The following is a 25737-nucleotide window of genomic DNA, read 5'->3' as shown; positions in this document are numbered from 1 at the left end:
CTCAAAGAACCTCAGTTACTGCACAAGGTGAGTAACCTCTTTTTCTTCGAGTGCTGTCCCTGTGCATGCTCTACTTCAGGTGACAGCAGAGCAGTGCTCCTCAGAAGGCAGGAGGGTCTTTGGGTTCATGTGAGTCACAGAGGTAAGTACGGTTAGGCCAACTATGGTGTCAGCTCTGGAGTCTTGAATGATTGCATAGTGCTCAGGGAATGTGTGGACAGAGGCCCAAGTGGCTACCCTACAAATCTCTAATATCAACGAGGGCGATGTCGTGGTGGGAGTCTGCTATAGACCACCGGACCAGGGGGATGAGGTGGACGAGGCTTTCTTCCAGCAACTCACGGAAGTTACTAGATCGCAGGCCCTGATTCTCATGGGAGACTTCAATCACCCTGACATCTGCTGGGAGAGCAATACAGCGGTGCACAGACAATCCAGGAAGTTTTTGGAAAGGGTAGGGGACAATTTCCTGGTGCAAGTGCTGGAGGAACCACCTAGGGGCAGAGCTCTTCTTGACCTGCTGCTCACAAACTGGGAAGAATTAGTAGGGGAAGCTAAAGTGGATGGGAACCTGGGAGGCAGTGACCATGAGATGGTCAAGTTCAGGATCCTGACACAGGGAAGAAAGGAGAGCAGCAGAATACGGACCCTGGACTTCAGAAAAGCAGACTTTGACTCCCTCAGTGAACTGATGGGCAGGATCCCCTGGGAGAATAATATGAGAGGGAAAGGAGTCCAGGAGAGCTGGCTGTATTTTAAAGAATCCTTATTGAGGTTACAGAGACAAACCATCCCAAAGTGTAGAAAGAATAGTAAATATGGCAGGCGACCAGCTTGGCTTCACAGTGAAATCCTTGCTGATCTTAAACACAAAAAAGAAGCTTACAAGAAGTGGAAGATTGGACAAATGACCAGGGAAGAGTATAAAAATATTGCTCGGGCATGCAGGAGTGAAATCAGGAAGGCCAAATCACACCTGGAGTTGCAGCTAGCAAGAAATGTTAAGAGTAACAAGAAGGGTTTCTTCAGGTATGTTAGCAACAAGAAAAAAGTCAAGGAAAGTGTGAGCCCCTTACTGAATGAGGGAGGCAACCTAGTGACAGAGGATGTGGAAAAAGCTAATGTACTCAATGCTTTTTTTGCCTCTGTCTTCACGAACAAGGTCAGCTCCCAGACTACTGCACTGAGCAGCACAGCATGGGGAGGTGGTGACCAGCCCTCTGTGGAGAAAGAAGTGGTTCGGGACTATTTAGAAAAGCTGGACGAGCACAAGTCCATGGGGCCGGATGCGCTGCATCCGAGAGTGCTAAAGGAGTTGGCGGATGTGATTGCAGAGCCATTGGCCCTTATCTTTGAAAACTCATGGCGATCGGGGGAAGTCCCGGACGACTAGAAAAAGGCTAATGTAGTGCCCATCTTTAAAAAAAGGAAGAAGGAGGATCCTGGGAACTACAGGCCAGTCATCCTCACCTCAGTCCCTGGAAAAATCATGGAGCAGGTCCTCAAGGAATCAATTCTGAAGCACTTAGAGAACGGGAAAGTGATCAGGAACAGTCAGCATGGATTCACCAAGGGCAAGTCATGCCTGACTAATCTAATTGCCTTCTATGACGAGATAACTGGCTGTGTGGATGAGAGGAAAGCAGTGGACGTATTGTTCCTTGACTTTAGCAAAGCTTTTGACACGGTCTCCCACAGTATTCTTGCCAGCAAGTTAAAGAAGTATGTGCTGGATGAATGGACTATAAGGTGGATAGAAAGTTGTCTAGAGTGTCGGGCTCAACGGGTAGTGATCAATGGCTCCATGTCTAGTTGGCAGCTAGTATCAAGTGGAGTGCCCCAAGGCTCAGTCCTCCGGCCGGTTTTGTTCAATATCTTCCTTAATGATCTGAAGGATGGTGTGGATTGCACCCTCAGCAAGTTTGCAGATGACACTAAACTGGGAGGAGAGGTAGATACACTGGAGGGTAGGGATAGAATACAGAGGGCCCTAGATAAATTAGAGGATTGGGCCAAAAGAAATCTGATGAGGTTCAACAAGGACGAGTTCAGAGTCCTGCACTTAGGACGGAAGAATCCCATGCACCACTACAGACTAGGGATCGAATGGCTCGGCAGCAGTTCTGCAGAAAAGGACGTAGGGGTTACAGTGAACGAGAAGCTGGATATGAGTCAACAGTGTGCCCTTGTTGTCAAGAAGGCCAATGGCATTTTGGGATGTATAAGTAGGGACATTGCCAGCAGATCAAGGGACGTGATCGTTCCCCTCTATTCGACATTGGTGAGGTCTCATCTGGAGTACTGTGTCCACTTTTGGGCCTCACACTACAAGAAGGATGTGGAAAAATTGGAAAGAGTCCAGCGGAGGGCAACAAAAATTATTAGGGGACTGGAACACATGACTTATGAGAAGAGGCTGAGGGAACTGGGATTGTTTAGTCTACGGAAGAGAAGAATGAGGGGGGATTTGATACCTGCTTTCAACTACCTGAAAGGGGGTTCCAAAGAGGATGGATCTAGACTGTTCTCAGTGGTAGCAGATGACAGAACGAGGAGTAATGGTCTCAAGTTGCCGTGGGGGAGGTTTAGGTTGGATATTAGGAAAAACTTTTTCACTAGGAGGGTGGTGAAACACTGGAATGCATTACCTAGGGAGATGGTGGAATCTCCTTCCTTAGAAGTTTTTAAGATCAGGCTTGACAAAGCCCTCACTGGGATGATTTAATTGGGGAATGGTCCTGCTTTGAGCAAGGGGTTGGACTAGATGACCTCCTGAGGTCCCTTCCAACCCTTATATTCTATGAAAGGACACTTTCATGGATAAAAGCAGCAGGGAACAGGGTTCAAATAGCAATCTGGTGAGGCATTTCAACACGAGATTGAGGTCCCATGTTGGCAAACTTCTGAGTAAATGTTCTGGAGACCCGTGAGGAAGCGTTTAGTAATTGGGTGGCCAAAGATCAAGTTCCCGTCAATCTCATGATGGAATGCAGTAATGGCCACAAGATGGACTTTGATCGAGCTCATTGCTAAACCTGATCGATTCTGCTCCAGTAGGTATTCCAACACTAATGTTAATGGTGCTGTTGAAGCTGTCATGTGTTTTTCTTAACACCAGGAGGAGAATCACTTCCATTTTTGAAGGTAAGTATTATGCATGATCACTTTTCTGCTGTTTAGTAACATGTTTAACTTGTTCCAAGCAGGCTAGTTTGCCATGATGGAACCATGTAGGAGCCACGCTTGCAGGTGGAGTTTCTCTGGGTTCGGGTGAAGAGTGTGACTGTTGTTCTGAGACAGCAGGTCCAGATGACGAGGGAGAGTTAGAGGGGCACATATCACCATGCACATCAAGTAAGGGTACCATGCTTGTCTGGGCCATGTCAGGACTATGAAGATAACCTTGGCCTTGTCTGTTCGTATCTTGTGTATCACCACCGGCAGAAAATGGAGAGCAAGACTCTCCCATTCATTTCCCACGTGTGGTCTTGAGAGAAGTACCCATTTAGCGTGTCCGCCATCACTTTCTGATAGCCAGCAAGGTAGAAGGCCGAAATGTTTATGTTGTGGTGTATGCACCAGTTCCATGGTTTCATGACTTCAGTGCACAGTAAGTGAGATCGAGCGCCCCCGTGTTGATTGATGTAAAACACGCAGGCAATGTTGTCGGTCATAATGCGAATGGATTCATTCATTATGTGCGGTAGGAATGTCTGCAGGCATTGTGGATAGCACATAGTTCTAGTAGATTGATGTGTAACTGAGTCTCCGAAAGAGACCATTTGCCTTGAACTGTGTGCAGGTGCATAAGGGCGCCCCAGCCTATCAGCGAAGCATCTGTCATGATTATTATTGATGGGGGTTCCTGTTGGAACGGTATGCCCCTGCATACATTGTCTGGTCTTGTCCACCAATGTAAAGAGCTCAGAACATGGGGTGGTACTGTAAGTCGTTTGTGCAAGCTGTGCTTGCTGGGTATGTATACCGAGCTCACCCAGCCCTGTAGGCAGCACATATGTAGTCTTGTGTGTCATACCATGATTGTTGTGGCTGTCATGTGTCCTAGCAGTTACAGGACAGGACGAGCCAGTATTTGGGGGCTGACTCTTACCTGTGAGATAAGGTTGGTCAGAATTGTGAATCTGTTCAGGGGCAGGGATGCCTTGGTTTCTATGGCATTGAGATGTGCCCCAATGAAGTCTAGTTGTTGAACAGGGATTAGAGTGGATTTTCATTCATTTATCTGTAGCCCTAGATCCCTGAATTGTGTGATTGTTGTCTGGACTGAGTCCAGTGCTTCTTGTTGAGTTGGGCCTTTGAGAAGGCAATCATTCAGGTAAGGGAAAATCATTATTCCTGTTTGTGTAGATGTGCCACTACTATCACCAGGGTTTTGAAGAAAACTCTTGGTGCAGTGGATAGGCCAAAAGGTAGTACTATGTACTGGAAGTGATCATGTCCTACTGTGAAATGCAGGAATTTCCTGTGAATGGGGTATATAGTAATATGAAAATAAGCATCTTGAAGGTTGAGTCCTGAAAACCAGTCCCCCTTTTGCAGCGCTGGAAGTATCGTGCCCAGTGTCACCATTTTGAACTTCTGACTGTGTATGAACTTGACTTTCCTGAGATCCAAAACAGGTCTCCATCCCCACTTCTTGTTCTGGGTCAAGAAGTAGTGGGAGTAGAACCCCTTCCCTGTGTACTCTGAAGGTACTTATTCCACGGCACCTAGTTGTAGAAGATGATCGACTCCTTGTCGTAACAGGTGCGTGTGAGAAGGGTCCCTGAAGAGGGACAGGGAGGGTGAGAGGGTAGGTGGTCAGGAGGTAAAGGGAATGGTATATCCCGATCTTACAATCTCTAACACCCATTGGTCCGTTGTTGTTGACATCCAGATGTGGTAGAATGGGCAAAAGCAGTGTCCAAAGCATGAGGATGGATTAGGTGAAAGAGCTGCCTGGTGAGGGAGATCGACCACACCCTCGACCAAAACTTCAAAACTGTGGCTTGGGCAGAGCCGATTGAGAAGTCAATGGTTGAGTTTGAGGTGTTCTCCGTCGCTGCAACCATTGGTGATACGTTTCGTTCTCATATTGTCACTGTTGTTGTCAGTTGGAAGAGGAATCCCCGTTCCCCTGATAAGGCTGGTATCATCTTCTCTTCACAGGTGGAGTGTACATCCGCAAAGTGTGAAGGGTGGCTCAGCAATCCTTCACTGAGTGGAACCCCTCGTCTGTCTTGTTCAAAAAGAGCTTCTCTTGGTCAAGAGGTAGGTCCTCGACCTTGTTTTGGAGTTCTTTAGCTATGCCACAGGATTGCAACCAGGATGGCCAGGGCCTGACTACGGCCATGGCCGTGGTTCTGGCTGCCATGTCTGCAACGTCCAAAGATGCTTGGAGGGCTGTTTTGGCAAGTAAGAGTTGACCCTCATTTACAATGGCACAGAATTGTGATTGTTTCTCCTTGGGAAGCTCCACTGTCAATGAGCTGAGTTTCCCATAATCATCATAACTGTATTTGGCCAGCAAGGCCAAATAGTTGGCGATTCAGAATTGTAATGTCGCCGAGGAGTAAATTTTTCATCCAAAGAGGTCGAGCCTCCGGCGTTCTTTGTCTTGTGTAGTTGATCGAAACTGTAGTTGTTTGCCAAGTTGGTTAGCGGCATCGACCACCAAGGAGTTGGGAGGCAGATGTGAGAAAAGGAAGTCCACCCCTTTGGTGGGGATGTAATACTTTCTATCTGCCCTTTTGCATGTTGGCAGAATTGAGCCCGGTGTCTGCCCGACTGTCTCTGCTGGTTCTAAGATCACATCATTGATTGGCAGAGCAATTTTGGAAGTGAATGCAGGTTGTAAGATTTGTACCAGCTTGTGTTGGTTTGTCTGCACTTCCTCCAATGGGATGTCCTGGCTTTGCGCTACCCACTTAAACAGTTCCTGGAACTGTATGAAGTCATCCGCCGAGGTAGGCGGCAGTGGCATAATTGCCTCAGCCGGGGAGAAGGAAGAATAGTGAGCAGGAGATGTCGCTTCCTGATCAGCAGCTGTTACTGTGTTGTCCCCAACATCCTGAGCCTCTGTTGGTTGCGGGGTGGGAGACATGGGATTAGACCTCAGCTCGCCTCTGAGCCGTGGGTGGCCTGGATTGGGGGCCCCAGTAAGTTGCCCAGGGTTCCCAATGTGCCCATTACATTGGTAAGGCCATCTGTGTATACATCCATAGTGGTCCGTTACCACGGTTGGGCCAGCTGGTTATAAAGGTATTTAGGACCCATCTGGCTCCAGGTTGGGTTGTCGGTCTTTTAGTGATGAGTGGTGAGGCAAGACAGTGCATGGTTCCTGCACATCATCATCATCATCACTGGACAAGTGTACCACGCCATGAGAAGTATGGGGATCTCTTCTATAACTTAAGGGAGAGCCCTCGGTACCAAGTAGTGAAGACTGCTGTGTTGATGACACAGCCAAGACTCTCTGTTGCACTAATTTCTGTGGCAGTTCTGATGTCAGTGCTGTCAGCGCCAATGGGGGTGCTCTAATCGGTACCTTCAGATGGGATGTTGAGTTAGTCGGCGCTGACTTGGTTTTCTCAGCTACTGCCAACGGCAATGTCAGTGCCGGGGGGCGGAGACATGGTGCCTGAGGAGATGCTCAGCACCAGTCCCTTACGGGTGAATTTGGTGCTGTGAAAGAGGCATGTTGCCATCTGTGCCTCGACTCCATCTCCTTCGCTCGGGACTCGGCAGTGCCAGAGGTGCCCAGAGCGTCGTAGGTGCTCATCCAAGCATGTGTCGGCATCAGGGGTAGTGACCTGGCAGGAGACCACCTATGTTTCTGCGGTGTTCTCTGCGGAGACGTCTGCGCCCTCTTCTTTGCTATTTTAGAGGAAGACATGTCTCCTGTCCCTGCAGCGGGGGTGCCTGGAGAGGAGGTCCATTGGCCTGGCTGTTTGGAGAGATTTCTCCATCAATATCATTTTCAAGTGGAGATCATACCAGGCTCTCACTTTCAGATTCCTGCAGTGGGTGCACATAAAGAGTGTCCATCCGAAACGGGCATTGCTTCACAGCAAGAGCTGCATCGCTTAAAGCCTGGGGAGCCAGGCATCTCTGACAGGTAACTGACCCCGGTGCGGAGAGGGTAAATAAACTGGAAAAGTAAACTTTTTAATTCTTAAAACTATCACTAACACTAACTATAACTTTTAAAAGACTAAATAACTATTTAAACTGCTATCTTTTTTAAAGGTTTGGCAAGAGTAATAAACACCGCCCCTAAACTCCATCTTCAGCCGAGGATGGCTGAGAAGGAACTGGAGGGCTAGGGTCGTGCACACACTAGACGCACCAATGGCACTGCGAGATGCCTACTGCACGCGCGCGACCTGTGCAGACATTGCTACCATTAATCTCCGATTGACGGTGCCAGGACACACCGACAAATGAAGTGGAGCACCCACAGGGACAGCAGTTGAAGAAGAATGGATGTTCTGACAGCAAAGCTGTGTAAAAGGTACCCCAGGCTAGAGAGTTAAGGGGGACACAGCTGTTAAACAGTCCAGATAGTACCCTGGGAAACATCATAGTATGCAACTGGAATTCTGAGAAATTATATCCATCGGAAGTAGAAGAGCTATGAGCTGATGACTGAAGAGATGCAGCAGGTCTGAACACCAAAACTGACAAGGTCATGCTGAAGCCACCAGGATCATCTGAGCTTTGTCTTGTCTCACTTTCCTTAACAGTCTGGAAACGTAAGGAACAAGAAGAGCAGTTGATCTGACCATGGAATCAGAAAAGTAGCCATTATTGACACCTAGCTGTGACCTCAGGGCTGGATTACCCAATAGGCAGACTAAGCACATGCTTAGGGCACCAGCAAAGCAGAGGGCACCAAAATAATATACATATTTTTTTAAAAAAATTAATATTTGATATTTCCAAAAAAGCATCCAAGTAGTCATCATGGGAAAAATCAGAACTTTGTTAGACTTCCTTACACTCCACTACACACTCTTCCCCCGTTTTTCTGTTTTTTTTTATTACTTATCCCCACCTAAACCAGGGGGGCGTCCCACTAACGTAGATCAAAAAATGCGAGGAAATCAGATCCTGTCATGTATTGCAATACATTTGTTTTATTATTGATATATTCTTCTGAGTTATATGTACTTGATTTCATATATGCATATATATATATACACACACATACACACACATAAAAATAGTGTACATTGTATAATTTGGTTTTTTTTAGTTCAGATAACTGAGATAGGGGGCAGGATGAAACATAACCAACTGAGTGGAGCACAGAAACGTAAACTGGTGGAAGAAAAGAAACAAAAAACTAGTGAAATTTTCCAAAATCTTCCAAAGTTGACATCATTTTACGAAGTGAATCCATCAGAAGCAACATCTTCTCTCAGTAGCACAGACATCGTTCCAAACCCTGTAGGTGTTTCAGAGACTGACCCTTCTTCTGTTGGTGAAACAAACACCATTCCAGAACATGTGGATGTGTCAGAAACTGTAACTGATCATCCTACTCCTGGTGGTAAAACAGACATTGTTCTAGAAGGTGTGGATGTGTCAGAGACTGAACCTGCTTGTGCTGTAAATAATGGGAGAAAAGATCCTGGTATGTGGGTTGATTTCAGTACCTATGATTTAGCTTACTGGATAGATCATGTACCAAATGACTGTCAACACCACACTGGGTCATTTGAGAAACCACGTTGGACTTTTACCAATGGCAAACAAGCAAGATACTGTCCACAAAAAATATTTTTCAGCATGAAAGTGAATGGTGAGAAATACACTCGAGAATGGCTACTGTATTCACCATCAACAGGATCTGTGTACTGTTTTGTTTGCAAACCTTTTGCATATAAGCCTTCAACATCCCGGTTTGCTGCCGACGGATTTAGTGACTGGCAGAATACTGTTTTAATTGAACAACATGAAAATAGCACTATTCACATAGATTCAATGTTGACATGTTTAAATCGAAGACAGGGCTTTGGATTGACACAAAAATTGGAAGAACAAATTAAAGGGGAGCGTGAATACTGGCAACATGTCTTGCAGCGTGTTATAGCTGTTATTCAAACATCAGCTGAACGTGGTCTGCCTTTCCGGGGATCAGATGACACATTTGGATCATTGCAGAATGGAAATTTCTTGGGATTGTTGGAGCTTATGGCTCAGTTTGACCCATTTTTAGCAGGCCATATCTCAAAATATGGGAATGCTGGCAAAGGTAACCCATCATACTTATCCAAGACAATATGTGATGAACTCATTGGTCTAATGAGTGACAAAGTTCATTCAGCTATTGTGGATGAAATAAGTACTACTGGGTATTTCAGTTTATCTGTCAACTCTACACCTGATCTTTCACATATTGATCAACTGAGCATTGTACTAAGATATGTGTATCCCACAGATGGAAAACCAGCTGAACGATTTACGACATTCCTCAATTTGAAAAGCTACACTGGTGAAGAAATGGCAAATCAAGTACTGCATTATCTGTGCCAAGTTTGCAAAACAGATTTCTCAAAGTGCAGAGGTCAATCTTATGACAATGCTGACAACGCCAGGGCGTTATCAAGGAATGCAGAAGCTTTTAGAACAGAACAAATATGCCATATTCATACCATGTGCTGCACACTCTCTCAATCTTGTTGGCCGCAGTGCTGCTGATTGTTGTCCGGTGGCAGTAAGTTTTTTCTCAACAGTCCAATTACTTTATACATTTTTCTCTGCCTCAACACACCTATGGGCAGTTCTTAAAACACATTTGGGCAATGATCATGTGTTGAAATCTCTTTCTAATACTCGCTGGGAGGCACATGCAGTGGCAACAAGTGCAATTCTGGAGTCCTACTCAAAGATTGTGGATGCATTAGAAAGTATAGCTGAAGACCAATCACAAAAGGGAGAAACTATACAAGAGGCAGAAAACATTGCAAACAAGATGCAAAAACTAGAGTTTGTATTCATGTTGACCATGTGGAATGAAATTTTACAACACTTTTACCACACAAGTCAAGCTTTCCAAGAAAAAGAATTGATTTGAAAACATGTGCAGACCTCTGTCAATCATTAGCAGACCACTTACACACTTTGAGGAATTATTTTGAAAGATTTGAAGACACATCAAAAGATATCTTGCCTGATACTAACTACAAAGAAGCCCAGTCCCGCAAACGAATCAGGAAAAAACATGCAGATGATAGCAGTGCAACAGAAACAGCACTGAATCCTAGAGACAAATTTCGCGTATCTACTTACTACACTATAATTGATACACTTGAAGCTCATATGAAGAGGAGAGGTGAAGTGTACAAAGAAGTATCAAGTAGATTTTCTTTTCTAAACGATATGTACTTATCTGATGAACAACATTCACAAGGTTCCCAAAAGCTAGCTGACTCATACCCTGTTGACTTGAACATGAACCTCTGTGGGTTTCTTAAGTGCTGAGGCCAAGGGCACCAGTAGGGCCAAAGTTGAAAACTGCATGGACAGGGCATATTACACCAAAGTGGTGGACCCCAAGGACCAAAAGATAGTTCCTGAGATGGAGTCTTAAAAGCAGTGGTCCAAGAGGAACTTCCTCTGTCATGTTTTCTATCCATTGATGGAACCACTGAGAGTAATCAAGGCTCCAAGGACTCTTCTCTACTGGATGCCTACAAAGATGAAACATCTTCCAAAATTGGTACTGAAGGAGCCTACCACTCACCACTCATTAAAGAGTAGAAGGCATTTCCTTTTCCTTAACCTGAGGTCACAATGATATCTTCATGACAGATACTCTGGGTTGCACTGGTGGAGATTCTGACCTGCCCAATAAAGGAGAAAAGTACAATAATGGAAACTCTAGTTCAGGAGTTATCCTTGTGTTAGTCATTTCTATAGATGAGACAGCAGTAAATGTCCCTGGGAAATATATTATTCGGCTAAAAAATTTCACCCAGCTCTAGTCCTAATTAAACAGCAACTGAAGTACTGCCCTACCAAATTGTGCATTGGACCTGGAAGCTAAATCAAGAGCATAATTTTCAGAATGATAGTCATGTTAGTCTGTATCAGCAAAAAGAATGAGGCATACTTGTGGCACCTTAGAGACTAACAAATTTATTTGAACATAAGCTTTTGTGCGCTAAAACCCACTTCATTGGATTCATACAATGGAAAATACAGTAGGAAGAAATATATATACACACACAGAGAACATGAAAAAATGGGTGTTGCCATACCCACTATAACGAGAGTGATCAGTTAAGGTGAACTATTATCAGCAGGAGAAAAAACCCTTTTGTAGTGATAATCAGGATGGCCCATTTCCAACAGTAGACAAGAAGGTGTGAGTAACAGTAGGGGGAGAAAATAAGCATGAGGAAATAGTTTTACTTTGTGTAATGACCCATCCACACAAGAGCATAATGTTTCATGAATGTATGTATAGAGTTCCAAGTTGATGCTTTGCACACTTCAATAATAGGGCCATGTTTATGGCACTCAGGAGGGACTGACTTAGCCCTAGTGGAGTGTGCCTTAATCTTAGCAGGAAGAAGGACTGAGGCTAACTTGTAACTCTCCTGAATACATAGCCTAATCCACGTGGATAAGTGTGGGAACCAAACACCCTGATCCTCATGATCATCTAGTCTGACCTCCTGCACAGTGCAGGCCACAGAGCCTCAGCCACCCACTCCTGTAATAGATCAATAGCCTCTGGTTGGGTTAATGAAGTCCTCAAATCATGATTTAAAGACTTCAAGTTACACAGAATCCACGATCTACACTACTTTAAATCTGCAAGCGTCCTGCGCCTATGCTGCAGAGGAAGGTGAAAACCTCTCCCAGTCTGACCCACCGGGGAAAATTCCTTCCTGACCCCAAATATGGCAAGCAGTTAGACCCTAAGCATTTGGCCAAGACCCACTGGCCAGATGCCTTGGAAAGAATTCTCTGTAGTAACCCAGAGCCCTCCTCATCTAGTATCCCATCACTGGGCATTGGAGATATTTGCTGCTAGGAGTCGCAGCATGGCTACATACTATTATAGGCATCTCATCATGCCATCCCCTCCATAATCTTATCAAGCTTAGTATTGAAGCTAGATAGTTTCTTTTGCACCCACTGCTCCCCTTGGAAGCCTGTTCCAGAACTTCACTCCTCTGATGGTTAGAAACCTTCATTTAATTTCAAGACTAAACTTGTTGACGGCCAGTTTATATCCATTTCTTCTTGTGCCCACACTGGTGGTTAACTTAAATAACTTTTCTTTCTCCCTCCCTGGTATTTATCCCTCTGATGTACTTGTAGAGAGCAACCATATCTCCCCTCAGCCTTCTTTTGGTTAGGCAAAACAAGCCAAGCTCTGAGTCTCTTCTCATAAAATAGGTTTTCCATTCCTCAGATCATCCTAGTAGCCCTCCTCTGCTCCTGTTCCAGTTTGAATTCATCTTAAACATAGGAGACCAGAGCTGCACACAGTATTCCAGATGAGGTCTTGCCAGTGCCTTGTATAATGGACACTTCCCTATCTCGACTGGAAATACCTCGCCTAATGAATCCTAAGACTGTATTAGCCTTTTTCACAGATGCATCACATTGGCGGCTCAGTAGTAATAAACTAATGAACTTTGGTCTTTCTCCTCCTCTGTCACTTCCAACTGATAAATCCTGAGTTTATAGCAAAAATTCTTGTTGTTAGTCCCTACATTCATGACCTTGCACTTTGCACTATTAAATTTCATCCCATTTCTATTATTCCCATTTTCAAGGTCTTGCCCACATGCTCAGGGTTTAGCTGATTACCATATTTGGGATTGGGAAGGAATTTTCCTCCAGGACAGATTGGCAGAGGCTCTGGGGGTTTTCGCCTTCCTCTGCAGCATAGGGCACAGGTCACTTGATGGAGGATTCTCAGCACCTTGAAGTCTTTAAACCACAAGTTGAGGACTTCAGTAGCTCATTCATAGGTCAGGGGTTTGTTACAGGAGTGGGTGGGTGAGATTCTGTGGCCTGCGTTGTGCAGGAGGTCGGACTAGACGATCATAATGGTCCCTTCTGACCTTAAAGTCTATGAGAGACTGTTACTGGCTTTCAGGAGCTGTGTCACAATGCTCCACACTGTACTGCTATGACTGAGCAGTGGGAGAAAGACCAAATGGAAGAACCTTGTCCTGATAGCAATCTTCCCCAAACATGAAATGGAAGTATTTGAGATGAGAAGGTCTGAGATACATATGTATGGAAGTATGCATCTTTGAGACAGAGTTCTGAACCAATCTTGGGTGGGTAAAGAGTGAATTGTGAAAGCATAGGTCATCATAGGAATCTGAACTTCCTGATGGAAGAATTAAATGTTCTGAGGTCAAAGATGGGCCTCAGTCTACCATCATTTTTTGGGATCAGGAAGTATCTTAAATAAAACCCCTGCTCCTCTCAGCACCTCCCTAATGGCCCCTGCTTCTAGAAGGGAGAGAACCTTTGTTCTTACTAGATTCTCGTGAGAGGAGTCACTGAATAGGGAGGGAAGGAGTCAAACTGTGTCCAACAGCATTCTGGCACTATCTCTGGGGTTCACTTTTCATGGAGATGGCACTCTATTGATGGAAATAGTTGGAATATCTATCTCCAAAGGAAAGGAGTACTTGTGGCACCTTAGAGACTAACCAATTTATTTGAGCATAAGCTTGAGCTGTAGCTCACGAAAGCTTACGCTCAAATAAATTGATTAGTCGCTAAGGTGCCACAAGTACTCCTTTTCTTTTTGCGAATACAGACTAACACGGCTGTTACTCTGAAACCTATCTCCAAAGGAAGAGTCAGAGGTTGATTGGAAATTGGATTGTAGTTCTCGCTCCTCCTGTGAAATCTAAGGCATGGTGCAGAAGAGGATGAGGCTGTCTGCCTTCTCTGGGGACAAAGTTTGTGGTTCCTTTCTCCTTTGTTGTTGCTGAGGAACAGGCTGCTGTTGTTGATAAGGACACCTATGGGTAACATATAAGGAGGAAAGTGAAGAAGGATATTTCTGTCTGTGGTACAGATTCTAAGGCCAGAAGGGATCACTATGATCATCTAGTCTGACCTCCTGCATAACAGAAGCCATATCTGAAGATGATCTTCCTCCCTAAAGTGTCTAATTTTCCACCTTCCCTATCAAACAGAGCAGAATGCACCTCACTATCTTTTTGCTTGTTGAACAGCTGCAGCCACCACCAGTGAGCTTGGGAGCAAGGTGAGTGTGAAACAGCAAGAACTCTTCATAGGGCAGCTGCTTTTTTCAACATGACCAGACTCATAACTGGATTAAATCAAATTATTTTAGGTGGCTTCAAAAGTACTTCCAATACTGTTAGAGTGATCTTTGAATTAGAAGGAGCCCCCAAGTTATAAAAAATTAGATGAGAGATCTCTTTTATAGAGACTGATGGTATATTCAAAGTGGAAGCCCTTCTAGAGACCAAGCCATGGAACTATACTGTGACTTCAGACAGTGAAGATGCTATGCAATTCCTACATTATCACCTGGAAAGATTTGGTCTCCAGTCTCTAAATCAGTGCCCTAGAACTCTACATTGGTTCTTCTTCTGAAAGAGTATCTGGGACCACCACTGGAGATTGCTGTCTATACCTGCTGATGTAGACAGATTTGGGGGCACCCAGAGGTCTCAGAGGGGACAACTCCCCGTATGACTACATATGTTCAGCTTCCTCATAATATCTAGGAGACAGCCAATAGGACCATCCAGCTCAAGAAGGACACTGCCAGTCTTGGCAGTACTCAGAATCAGCTTCTGTATCATGGAACCCACCTGGATGTAGGTGTGTTCTGTGTGAGTATGGGTCATTGAGAGTATATGTTTTGTAAGCAAAACAGAACCAAGGTAGAAAGTAACCTGTCTGTCTGATGCCACACTGGAGTGTGGATCCAACCTTAGATCTCAGGTAGTTGGAGACAGTGACACTAGAGGTCTAGGCAAACTTAAAAACTAAAAAAGGGGAAGATAATTTTCCCAGAGAGCCTGTACGAGATGTAGGAGAGGGAAGAGACAGTTCAGGAAGATTTGGCTATGCTCCATAACCTTTTGTCTTTTCCCCACAGGGGAAAGCAGAGAAGGTGCCTCTATTACTTCCCTTTTATCCTGTAATTGTTAGTGTCTTCTGGATCTGAGGCTATTTGAGGATCTGAGCGATGTATTGGGCTATAATTGTTAACTTTGGCACAGGTGGCTCCTCAGCACTGGAGATGATTTTTGGATTGGTAACACTCATATCACCTGCCTTCATTTTAGGATTTGAGGCTGACATTGGAATTAATCCCAAATAATATGAAAGGGATTCCAGACAGTGCTTGGACATAAAAATGGAGGCAGCATCACGCAATACCAGTCTGCTCCGAACCAGGAGAGTCCGGGCTCTTTTGAGAGGGCTGGCTCTGCTAACAGAGGCCTACACATGTACCATTCTGCTACTCTTGGAACTAGGATCTGACAACTTAAAATCTCTCAATATCAAGAGTTCTACTCTTTTCCATGGATTGGAGGACAATTCATTTTATAGAACCTTAGGCTGCTGGTTCTTAGTTCTCAAAGGATCCAGACCTAACTTTACTCACAGAACCAAACTGATTAGCACCGGAGGGTCTGGCCACTAGGTCCTCCTGTAACAGAAGAATTGGTAGCCAGTTTTGCTGCTCCTTTTGGGCTCTTGAAGTAAAGGTGCTATAAACTTTGCACTAAGAAAGAATGTGTCCTTCTCCTAAGAATGATAGACACCTCGTAGGGGTGCTGGAGGCAAGGAAGACAGCAGGAAAAAAAGGATTACTCTTAAAACCTGGCTGCTTTCCCTTTGGATCCACCACAGAATCCATAAGACTGCACTGAGGTGCAGAACCTAAAGGGAGTCTCAACATATAAATAAATAAAATACTTTTATAAAATAAAATACTGTACTCTTAACTAACTATGGCACTATTTGATTAAAGAAGTGGATCCAAGTCAGATCTGGAAGCTTCCAATCCATCTGCAACTGCACATGGAAGGAATTGAGGTGGCCAGTGTGCTACATCCCCTGTCATAGCCTCACCTTCAGAATATTCAGAACAGTGGGGAGGGGGGAAGGTCAGAAGAGGACATGAGAGCACTCCAACAGGACCTGCTGTGAAGCATTCTATTATCAGAGCTGCAACGGCAACATATACCAAGAACGGGAATATGTAAAGGCCACTCAAAAGAATTTTTTTTTTCTTCCTTTAGTTATGTTCAATATGAGAAAGGCAACTAAAATAAGAAACCAGCCAGATACAAACCTGAAGCAAGCTACATTTCACAAATAATTATTTATTATCTGTAGCATTTTCCCATGCAATGTAATAACTGCCTATGATTTGGATAACAGTAAGAGAAAACTTTGCAAACACTTAATCAGTAAGAGTTTAAGAGATTGGTGAGGTTATAAAGATAAACTGTACCAATTTCTGTTCACTCAACAACGATTAATCACAATTTCCAGTCATATTGTTTGAGTCTCATTAGCATCTTTACTGATAGACCTGAGAAGCCAGTTAACATCCATTGCCCAAAAGAGAAAGAGAAAAGGAATACATAAATCCAGGGGTGAAAGTAAGCCGGTGCAGGCTGGTACGGCATACCGGTAAAAAGTGGCCGCCAGAACCAGCCCGTACCCAGCTGACTTTAAAATCACTGCTGTGGCAGCGCTTTAATGTCATTGCCCCTTTTGCCCCACCACAGCTGCCGCCGACAGGGAGAGGCAAAAGGAGCAGCTGCCTCGGGGATATAAAAGGACCCAGGGCTCCAGCCGCCACTGCTGCTACCATGACAATGGCCAGAGCCCCAAGCCCTTTAAATCGCAGCTGGAGCCCCGGGCGGTGTGGGCTAGGCAGTGTGGAAGGGCTGGCTGGGGGACTCTGACCTCCCCCAGCCACGCCCCTTCTGCCCAAGGCTCTGCCCCTTCCGGGGGCCAGAGCTGGCCCCCATACCAGTAAGTCTTTGTCTTTACTGTCATCCCTGCATAAAACTTTTCTTTCCATAAAATGTATTCTATTTTCATTCCAGTTTGATTTGGTCCAGTGTTTCATTACAGCCCACCACATGGCTCTCAGATCATTTGGTTAGAGACACAGAGAGGCAGGAAAAGTTCTTTACTTTATATATTTAGGAGGAGCTAGACAAAAAAAGTAACTTTAAGGCCAAAATTTCAATTCATCCTTAAACAAGCAATTATTTGTGCCCATAATTTGTGCCACTAAGATACGTGCACCTCTGCCTGTGTATGCAAATCAGGGACTTTGGCCTGGTCTACACTTAAAATTTAGGTCAACATAGCTATGGCACTTAGGGTTGTGAAAATCCATACCCCTGAGTGCCATAGCTATACTTACCTAACCCCCAATGTAGATGTAGCTAGCTTAACAGCAGATAGCTTCTGTCACCCTAGCTAACTTTGTTCAGGGACGTGGTGTTCTTACAGTGACAGAAAAACATGTTCCATTGCTGTAGGCTGTGTCTGCACTACAAGGTTATGCTGGCATAGTTACAGCACCATAGGTGTTCCGCAACAGTCCCCGTAGTGTAGACACTGCCTTAGACAAGTGATTTATTTGTGCCCACAGAAAATGGATGCCAGTGTACAAAAATCAAACCTTTAGTCTCAGCTTGGCAACAGCTTATGTTAACCTAGCACTATTTGGTTTGCACTGCACTCTTCAGAGCACATCAAGTCCCCTAACCCAGGTGCACAATAAATAGACATTGGCCAGTTTATAATGAGCTAGCTGGGGTCAGAGTCAGTACTGTGGATATCTCCAAGCCTGGGACACAGACCAGAAAATGCCTTCAGAAAATCACTCAAAGGATCACATCAGTATATGAAATCCAGAAGGAATAACCGCAGATGCAGAAGAGAGCAAAGTTCTCAGGCCTTGATGGGATGAGCCTCCTTTAAGTCATGAACACAACATGATTTACTACAATGTGTTAAATAGGTTATTACTACCTTGTTGTTGTCTCTGTTGAATCTGTGAATCCCAACAGCTTCAGGAGTAATCTCTATCACATCAAAATAGAAACCTTAAATCAAAGCAAATTAAAGATAGTCATGTTTTCTTCTGGCACAAAAAAGTATTAGTTTCAGCAAATGGCTAAAACAACAAGTGTATATAATGCCCATAAGAGTACAGAATGGTAACAGAGTGGAGCAAGACAAAGTAATTTGATTTATTAGACAATAAATTTAAATTTTGTATAGCATCTTACATGCACAAAATAAAATCACGGAATGTTTCTTGACCAATTCCAGTCCACACGTTTATTGAATTTATTCTATTTCCACTGATTTATAAGAATGTGTTTTTTAAAAGCATCTCTGACTCCAGGCACCTTTAATACTTCAATAGAAACACAAACCATATAATAAAAAAAGATAAATCCAGCAACTCAGCCTCACTATATAACAGAAATTACCAACCAAATACATGCGTATACAAATAGTGTATGTAGGTTACAATAAATCTTAGCGGTAGCATGAGTAGATACAGGGCAAGTGGGAAAGGGAGAGAAGAAAGAAACAAGTGATAGGAAGCTACTACCTATGAAATAATGATTGTATCCAAGTAAACCCTGGAGTTCCCAACTTTGTCAAGGTTCATACCTAGGTTTCCATTGTTTCCAACAACAGTACATTTTAGGGCTTTGGAGAATTCGTCCCAGGAGCCTGAAGCACAGTCATCTCTGATCCTCTCTCTTATTAGAGAGCCATTCTTAAAACTAAAAACAAACAACAATACTAACTATATATTCAAAAGCGGCATTTTCCAAATCATTTGGACCCCCCAGATTATTAAAGAGGATTTTGAAACACTAGAGGATTTAGACACACAACGGTCACTAACATTAATGGAACATATATCTAAATTCCTTAGACTGCTTCGAAAGTCTCAATCCAAAGTACTATAACTCAGTGCAACTGAGGTGGAAGAGACAAAGGTGGCTCCAAACCTTTTCTCCTACTTTGACCCTGGTGGTGCTTAGGAGACAAACTATCTCCCTGGGCAAATTAGAGCAGCCACATGGCTATCCTAGAGACCACTCCAGGAGCTGAATATCATAGGATGACGTGTTCCAGCTACACACCCAGCATGTCCCAGAACAGCAGCAGTTCTTCCCCTCTATGAAAGAGGAATCTCCAGATGCCTCTTTAAAGGTACCTTTAAATCCCTTTTGTACTACTAATGCAAAGGTTATATATTTTAGGACAAGGATCTAGCCCGCAAACCATCACCATTCACGTGATTTCTATTCCTCTAAATTTAATACACTGCCTTAGATTCATGCTCACCAGCCTTAAATTATACAAAAATGAACCCCATCCCTTCTATTGGCACCAGAGCTTATTCCTCACAATTTTGCAGCTCCTGCTCCCCAAATTAAATAATGGGGATGTCATAATGTTGATTGCAAATATTGCCATATACTGTACATAATATTGAATTTTTTATTCATTAACATTTTGCAAAGGAAACAAGAAAAAATATCTTGTTGACTCCAAATGTAAGAGAAAAATCATGTAAAAGGATGTTACCATAAAAGTGCCATATAGGCTCGAGAGTCAACAGGATTGCAGAAAATATGACCTTCTAATGCAGGCGCTGGTTCTTTAATCCAAAGAAACAATGTGTCGCTTGTGCCAAGGCTAATCTGGAGAAGAAAATAATTGTTATAATAATAATTGTATCACATGAAGGCAATACAGAAATTAAATTAAACCCATTTATTATTACTGCTAATTGTTTTTAAATCACACATTTAGTGAACTGGATTCTTATTATAGCAAGCGGTGATTCAGGTTGTCACCCCAATTAAATATGTTCCAGAGATAGAGATCCAGCAACTTATAAATTTGGGGCATTATCTTAAAAATAGTCCATGAGTTTGATTAAAATCCTACATCCAGCTCCAGGAGGAACTGAAATGAGAATCAGTCTGACTCCAGTACACAGAAAATCAACAAATTCTCTATTTTGGTTTAGTTGAGGACCAAAGGTTATTGTCCAGGGTCCTATTTTACATTCTGTAGTAGCTCTAATTTTATCACAGTGATGTGAACATTTTTCATGAATGTGTATTGACTTACCGCAATGTCCCCTTCTTCAAGTTTCATTCCTGCAAGTGAAGCTGAAAACATAAATCAGATAGTTCAATTAATAACTAGGCATTCAAGGTAATTATGCTGCACTGGAGAGGACATTCTATTCTGTGCAGAAAGCCAGCACAAGGCCCAAACATAACCTCAAAGTGGATTTAAGTGGTGAGTAGGCCTTGTTTACTTTGGAGAAGTTCACCCTAAATACTGAAGTTAGTCATTATAGGGCATCATAGAATCAAAGGAGTTGGAGATTAAAAATTTTATCATGTCACCTGTTTCAGAGTAGCAGCCGTATTAGTCTGTATCCGCAAAAAGAACAGGAGTACTTGTGGCACCTTAGAGACTAACAAATTTATTTGAGCATAAGCTTTTGTGGGTTACAGCCCACTTCATCCCAAGCATAGAATGGAACATATAGAAGATACATATATATACACATACAGAGAACATGAAAAGGCGAAAGTTGCCATACCAACTCTAAGAGGCTAATTAATTAAGATGAGCATATTATCAGCAGGAGAAAAAAAAACTTTTGTAGTGATAATCAAGATGGCCCATTTTAGACAGTTAACAAGAAGGTGTGAGGATACTTAACATGGGGAAATAGATTCAATTTGTGTAATGACCCAGCCACTCCCAGTCTCTATTCAAGCCCAAGTTAATGGTATCTAGTTTGAAAATTAATTCCAGTTCAGCAGTTTCTCATTGGAGTCTGTTTTTGAAGCTTTTCTGTTACAAAATTAAAAGGAGTACTAGTGGCACCTTAGAGACTAACCAATTTATTGGTTAGTCTCTAAGGTGCCACTAGTACTCCTTTTCTTTTTGCGAATACAGACTAACACGGCTGCTACTCTGAAACCTGTCGCAAAATTGCCACCTTTAAGTCTGTTACTGAGTGACCAGGGAGGTTGAAGTGTTCTCCTACTGGTTTTTCAATGTTATCATTCCTGATGTCAGATTGTGTCCATTTATCCTTTTACATAGAGACTGTCCGGTTTGGCCAATGTACATGGCAGAGGGGCCTTGCTGGCACATGATGGCATATACCACATTGGTAGATGTGCAGGTGAACAAGTCCCTGAGGGCGTGGCTGATGTGATTAGGTCCTATGATGGTGTCACTTGAATAGATGTGTGGACACAGTTGGCATCAGGCTTTGTTGCAAGGATAGGTTCCTGGGTTAGTGTTTTTGGTGTGTGGTTGCTGGTGAGTATTTGCTTCAGGTTGGGGGGCTGTCTGTAAGTGAGAACTGGTCTGTCTCCCAAGATCTGTGAGAGTGAGGGATCATCTTTCAGGATAGGGTGTAGATCTTTGATGATGCGCTGGAGAGGTTTGGGGCTGAAGGTGACGGCTAGTGGCATTCTGTAATTTTCTTTGTTGGGCCTGTCCTGTAGTAGGTGACTTCTGGGCACTCTTCTGTCTCTGTCAATCTGTTTTTTCTCTTCAGCAGGTGGGTATTGTAGTTTTAAGAATGCTTGATAGAGATCTTGTCGGTGTTTGTCTCTGTCTGAGGGATTGGAGCAAATGCGGTTGTATCTTAAAGCTTGGCTGTAGACAATGGATTGTGTGGTGTCCCCTGGATGGAAGCTGAAGGCATGTAGGTAAGTATAGCGGTCAGTAGGTTTCCTGTACAGGGTGGTATTTATGTGACCATCGCTTATAAACACTGTAGTGTCTAGGAAATGGACCGCTTGTGTGGACTGGTCCAGGCTGAGGTTGACGGTGGGATAGAAATTGTTGAAATCATGGTGCAATTCCTCAAGGGCTTCTTTTCCATGGGTCCAGATGATGAAGAAGTCATCAATGTAACACAAGTAGAGTAGGGGCATTTGGGGATGAGAGCTAAGGAAGCGTTGTTCTAAGTCAGCCATAAAAATGTTGGCATACTGTGGGGCCATGCGGGTACCCATAGCAGTGCCGCTGACTTGTAGGTATACACTGTCCCCAAATGTAAAATAGTTGTGGGTGAGGACAAAGTCACGAAGTTCAGCCACCAGGTTTGCCGTGACATTATCGGGGATACTGCTCCTGATAGCTTGTAGTCCATCTTTGTGTGGAATGTTGGTGTAGAGGGCTTCTACATCCATAGTGGCCAGGATGGTGTTTTCTGGAAGATCACCGATGCCACCTGTTAGCCCACGCACTCCTACTTTCCACCAGTACAGGATTGTTCTCTATGATATATGTTCAAGTGTTTTGTTCTCTCAAGTTTTAAGTATCTCAGACCCTGTTTTGGTAAAGTACTTAAACAGACAAGGTGTCCTACTGACATCAGTGGGACTATTCATATGCCTAAATCCTTTGCTGAATTTGAACCTTATAGAAGGATAGTCTTGTAGTTGAAGTACCCATCTGGGATCTAGAATGTCTTGGTTCAATTCCTGGCTCTGCCACAGACTTCCTGTGTTCCTCTGGGCAAATCACTTAATCTCCCTCAGTTCCCCATATATAAAGGGGGGCCAATGACAGTCCCTTTTGCCAGTCTGGTCCATTTTGACCATAACTCTGTCTTTTACTATACATATGTACAGTGCCTAGCATAATGAAGCCCCTATCTTGGTTCAGACATGTAAGCACTACTGTATACAGATAAATAATTTTAAAATCTCAAGAAATGGTGCTTCTGCACTCTTGTCCATAGGAGTTTTCAGAACTTCCACAAACATCCCTAAATTTAGCACATCTTGGATATCTGGGAATTTTGAAGCCCCTTCAATTATCTCTTAATAGAATTTTAGTAAAGGGCATCATTAAAATTTCAGCACCCACAAGATTAATGAGGGTGGGAGATTAAAAGAATAAAAACAAACTTTCAAGCACTTTGATGCCTGACTTCCCACCGTCTCTTTCAAGTAAGGCTTACACTGTATCTCGTAGTGATGAAGTTTGTCTTCTGTCACTGTGTTATTCCTTTTTAAAAAACTATGGTATTTATTCTACACAAGTAACTGTCTAAAGCACTGCAGTATCATTGAAGCAAGTGCTAGTGTTTTGGATTATTAATGTGAAATTGTGCACTACTTTTTTAAGGGTTTCCTGTTTATAGAATTTTTCTTTTAAACCTTTTTTCAGGTTTTAACGGGTGATTTCTTTTTAAAGGTTTGGGAATAGGTTTATATTAATTTAAATATATGTTTGTTTGAACTAGGTTTTATCTTCTTCATACCCAGGACTAACAGCCTGATTGAAGAAAAGTTCTAGTAGTTAGAGTGAACCTCTGATCTCAGTTTCCACCTTCAGGCTTGGAGGAGAAAATGCAAGTTCTTTAAACAATAGATTTTTCTCAAGCTAAAATGGAAGTGTTCATTGGCAAAGGAAGTTTCTCAGGTGTGGACAAACCAAAACCTAAATTATCAAGGTGCAATTTAGGTGCACTATGATTATGAGATGCATTTGGAGTCCATATGCGGTATATATCCCATACAAAGTATGTATCTCAGAAGAACCAGTGACAAAGGCTGCTGGAAAAAGGTGCCTGTGTGATATTCTTTCACCATATATAGATCATCTAAGAATTAATGAGATTTATTCAGTGAATATGATAATACACAAACACAGAACTATGGAAGCATATTTGTTTATTATCTCACCTGGATTGTCCCCGGTAAATGTCACTACTTTACAGTCTGGACTAAACCCATAGCGCTGAATATAATATGGAGAAACAGAGCCCTAAGGAGTAAACAACACATGAAGAAAGCTGAAAAGTGCAAATTAATCCCAGAGTGTCAAAATACGTCTATAACACAGATATCCAGCTGATTCTACAGTACTTCTACCGTAGCTGCAATAATTATTTACATTTGTTTTACATTTACATTGCAGCGCTTGAGCTAACGTTTTTGTAAGATACAAACAAGAAAACCTCCTGAAAACATCCCTCAGATCAGATTCTGAAACAGTAAAGACAGCAGCAGCATTCTGACTTCAGATCTGCCTCCAGTTATTCACAAAATATACATACACTTGTGTTCCACACCCACATACATATATATTACTATTCAAAATTAGATAGGAATACAGATTGATATGCAACCAAAAAAACACATACAGCTAGTATGCATCACTATGTCAAATGTGATATGAATGTTTATCATCGATTATCTTTTATTTCAGGGGTCGAGGATTCCATTCTTTTATGTCTCACCAACAACAAACGGTAGCAAGAAGAGATTACTCTTTAAAATAAGAGGACACTTAAAATGACTTCTAAAACGCTGCTCCTGTTTTCACTGCCAATACCAGAAGACCAGCACTTGGCACTGGAATCACAGCACACTCCCAGATGGGTCAACCATGTTCACTAGTGCTTATACAGTGGCTGGGTGTCTGCTATCCCCATTCCCACGCATGCACATCTCTCGTTTTGTGGTGCTGCTCAGACCACAATCTTTTTCAAAAGGTATTCAACCTGATTTGTTTTGACAATATAACAAAAAGATACGCTAGGCGAATTGAGGGGCTTTTAATAAACCTGATAACTGATAAACTTTATAACTACCACACAATACTGCACTTGAGAAGCTTAAATGTCAGGCTCTATTTCTTCAGTGTTACTGACTGATGATAAAAGGAATACAGTAAACATTGTTCTCTCGTCTAAAGTCAAACAAGTGTTTGTGGGTGTGCAAGGAGAGAAAAGAGACTTTTATCATTTGAAGACTGCCAACAGGGTCACCACAATCTTAGTCTTTGTATCCCCAGCATGCAAAAACCAGAGGAATCTAGTGATGAAGGTAGTGATAGCCACCAGCCACCAAAGTAGGGCTTGTGCATCCTTTCAAAGAGGTCAGCACTCCTGCTCTGGAATGCACTTACACAGCACTCCCGGACATATTAGTCAGCCAGAACAGCTCTGGAGACTACCCCTAGAGCACAGCATCTCTGTGCAAACATACACCAAGAGGGACCCTATCTGTTACACACAGAGCATAGCACCAAAATCTTCCAATTACATGTTCATCAGCAGTTATCCTCCACTGGCACATACCAATACTGAGCTGGATGGCACAACAGGTCCCAGCTTTTCTTCTAATCCAGGCGCACAAGCATTGAGGCAGGCGGTGGACCATATTTTATCATGAATCTGCAGTAAATTCATTCCAGAACCTATGAGACAACAGTATTCAAACACAAAATGTAGATCTTGGAACATAAGAATAGATTAATGAAAAGAAAAGAAAAGAATACTGCATTAGAGGATTTCACCTGCCTAAAGGCAGAAAAGAAACTATAAATAAAAGTGGACATTTAATACTGAAATGGAATGGTCTCAGCTCAGCAGAGCACAGGGATGCTGTACAGTTACTGACTCACAGCTTTGTGGTAGCTTTCATTTTGGAAAGGGGATGGGGGCAAGGAATCCTCCCCACTGCATAGGAACTGAATATAGTCAAAGTCCTTGCACTCCAACCAGTGATGCTAGACTCCCAAAATAAATGGGGAGGTACAGATAGATCCTGCAACCCCTCAACACTGGCGAACAGAAAATGAAGCCTATGCTGCACCCAATCAAACTGCAGTCCCTCTGCATTCGAGGGAATTGTGCTT

The 25737-nt window shown here is 43.1% G+C and overlaps 1 protein-coding gene across 4 annotated transcripts in view; it reads right to left on the bottom strand.

The window, feature by feature from the left end:
- Positions 1–25737, bottom strand: part of XYLB (xylulokinase) — a 145590-nt gene that overhangs the window by 92838 nt on the left and 27015 nt on the right. For all 4 annotated transcript variants that reach the window (XM_084619757.1, XM_084619759.1, XM_084619760.1 and 1 more), the window contains exons 9-14: positions 25178–25296; positions 23778–23859; positions 20176–20216; positions 19624–19739; positions 18694–18809; positions 18040–18113 (exon numbers count right to left, since the gene is read on the bottom strand). In XM_084619757.1, coding sequence (XP_084475883.1) covers positions 18040–18113; positions 18694–18809; positions 19624–19739; positions 20176–20216; positions 23778–23859; positions 25178–25296 — 548 coding nt within the window. The remainder of the gene's footprint in view (positions 1–18039; positions 18114–18693; positions 18810–19623; positions 19740–20175; positions 20217–23777; positions 23860–25177; positions 25297–25737) is intronic.

This window comes from Lepidochelys olivacea, assembly GCF_965140295.1.
Source record: "Lepidochelys olivacea isolate rLepOli2 genome assembly, chromosome: 2".
Classification (NCBI taxonomy): Eukaryota; Metazoa; Chordata; order Testudines; family Cheloniidae; genus Lepidochelys; species Lepidochelys olivacea.
Note: the sequence above shows the minus strand (reverse complement) of the source record. Positions and strands in the feature narration are given on the sequence as shown.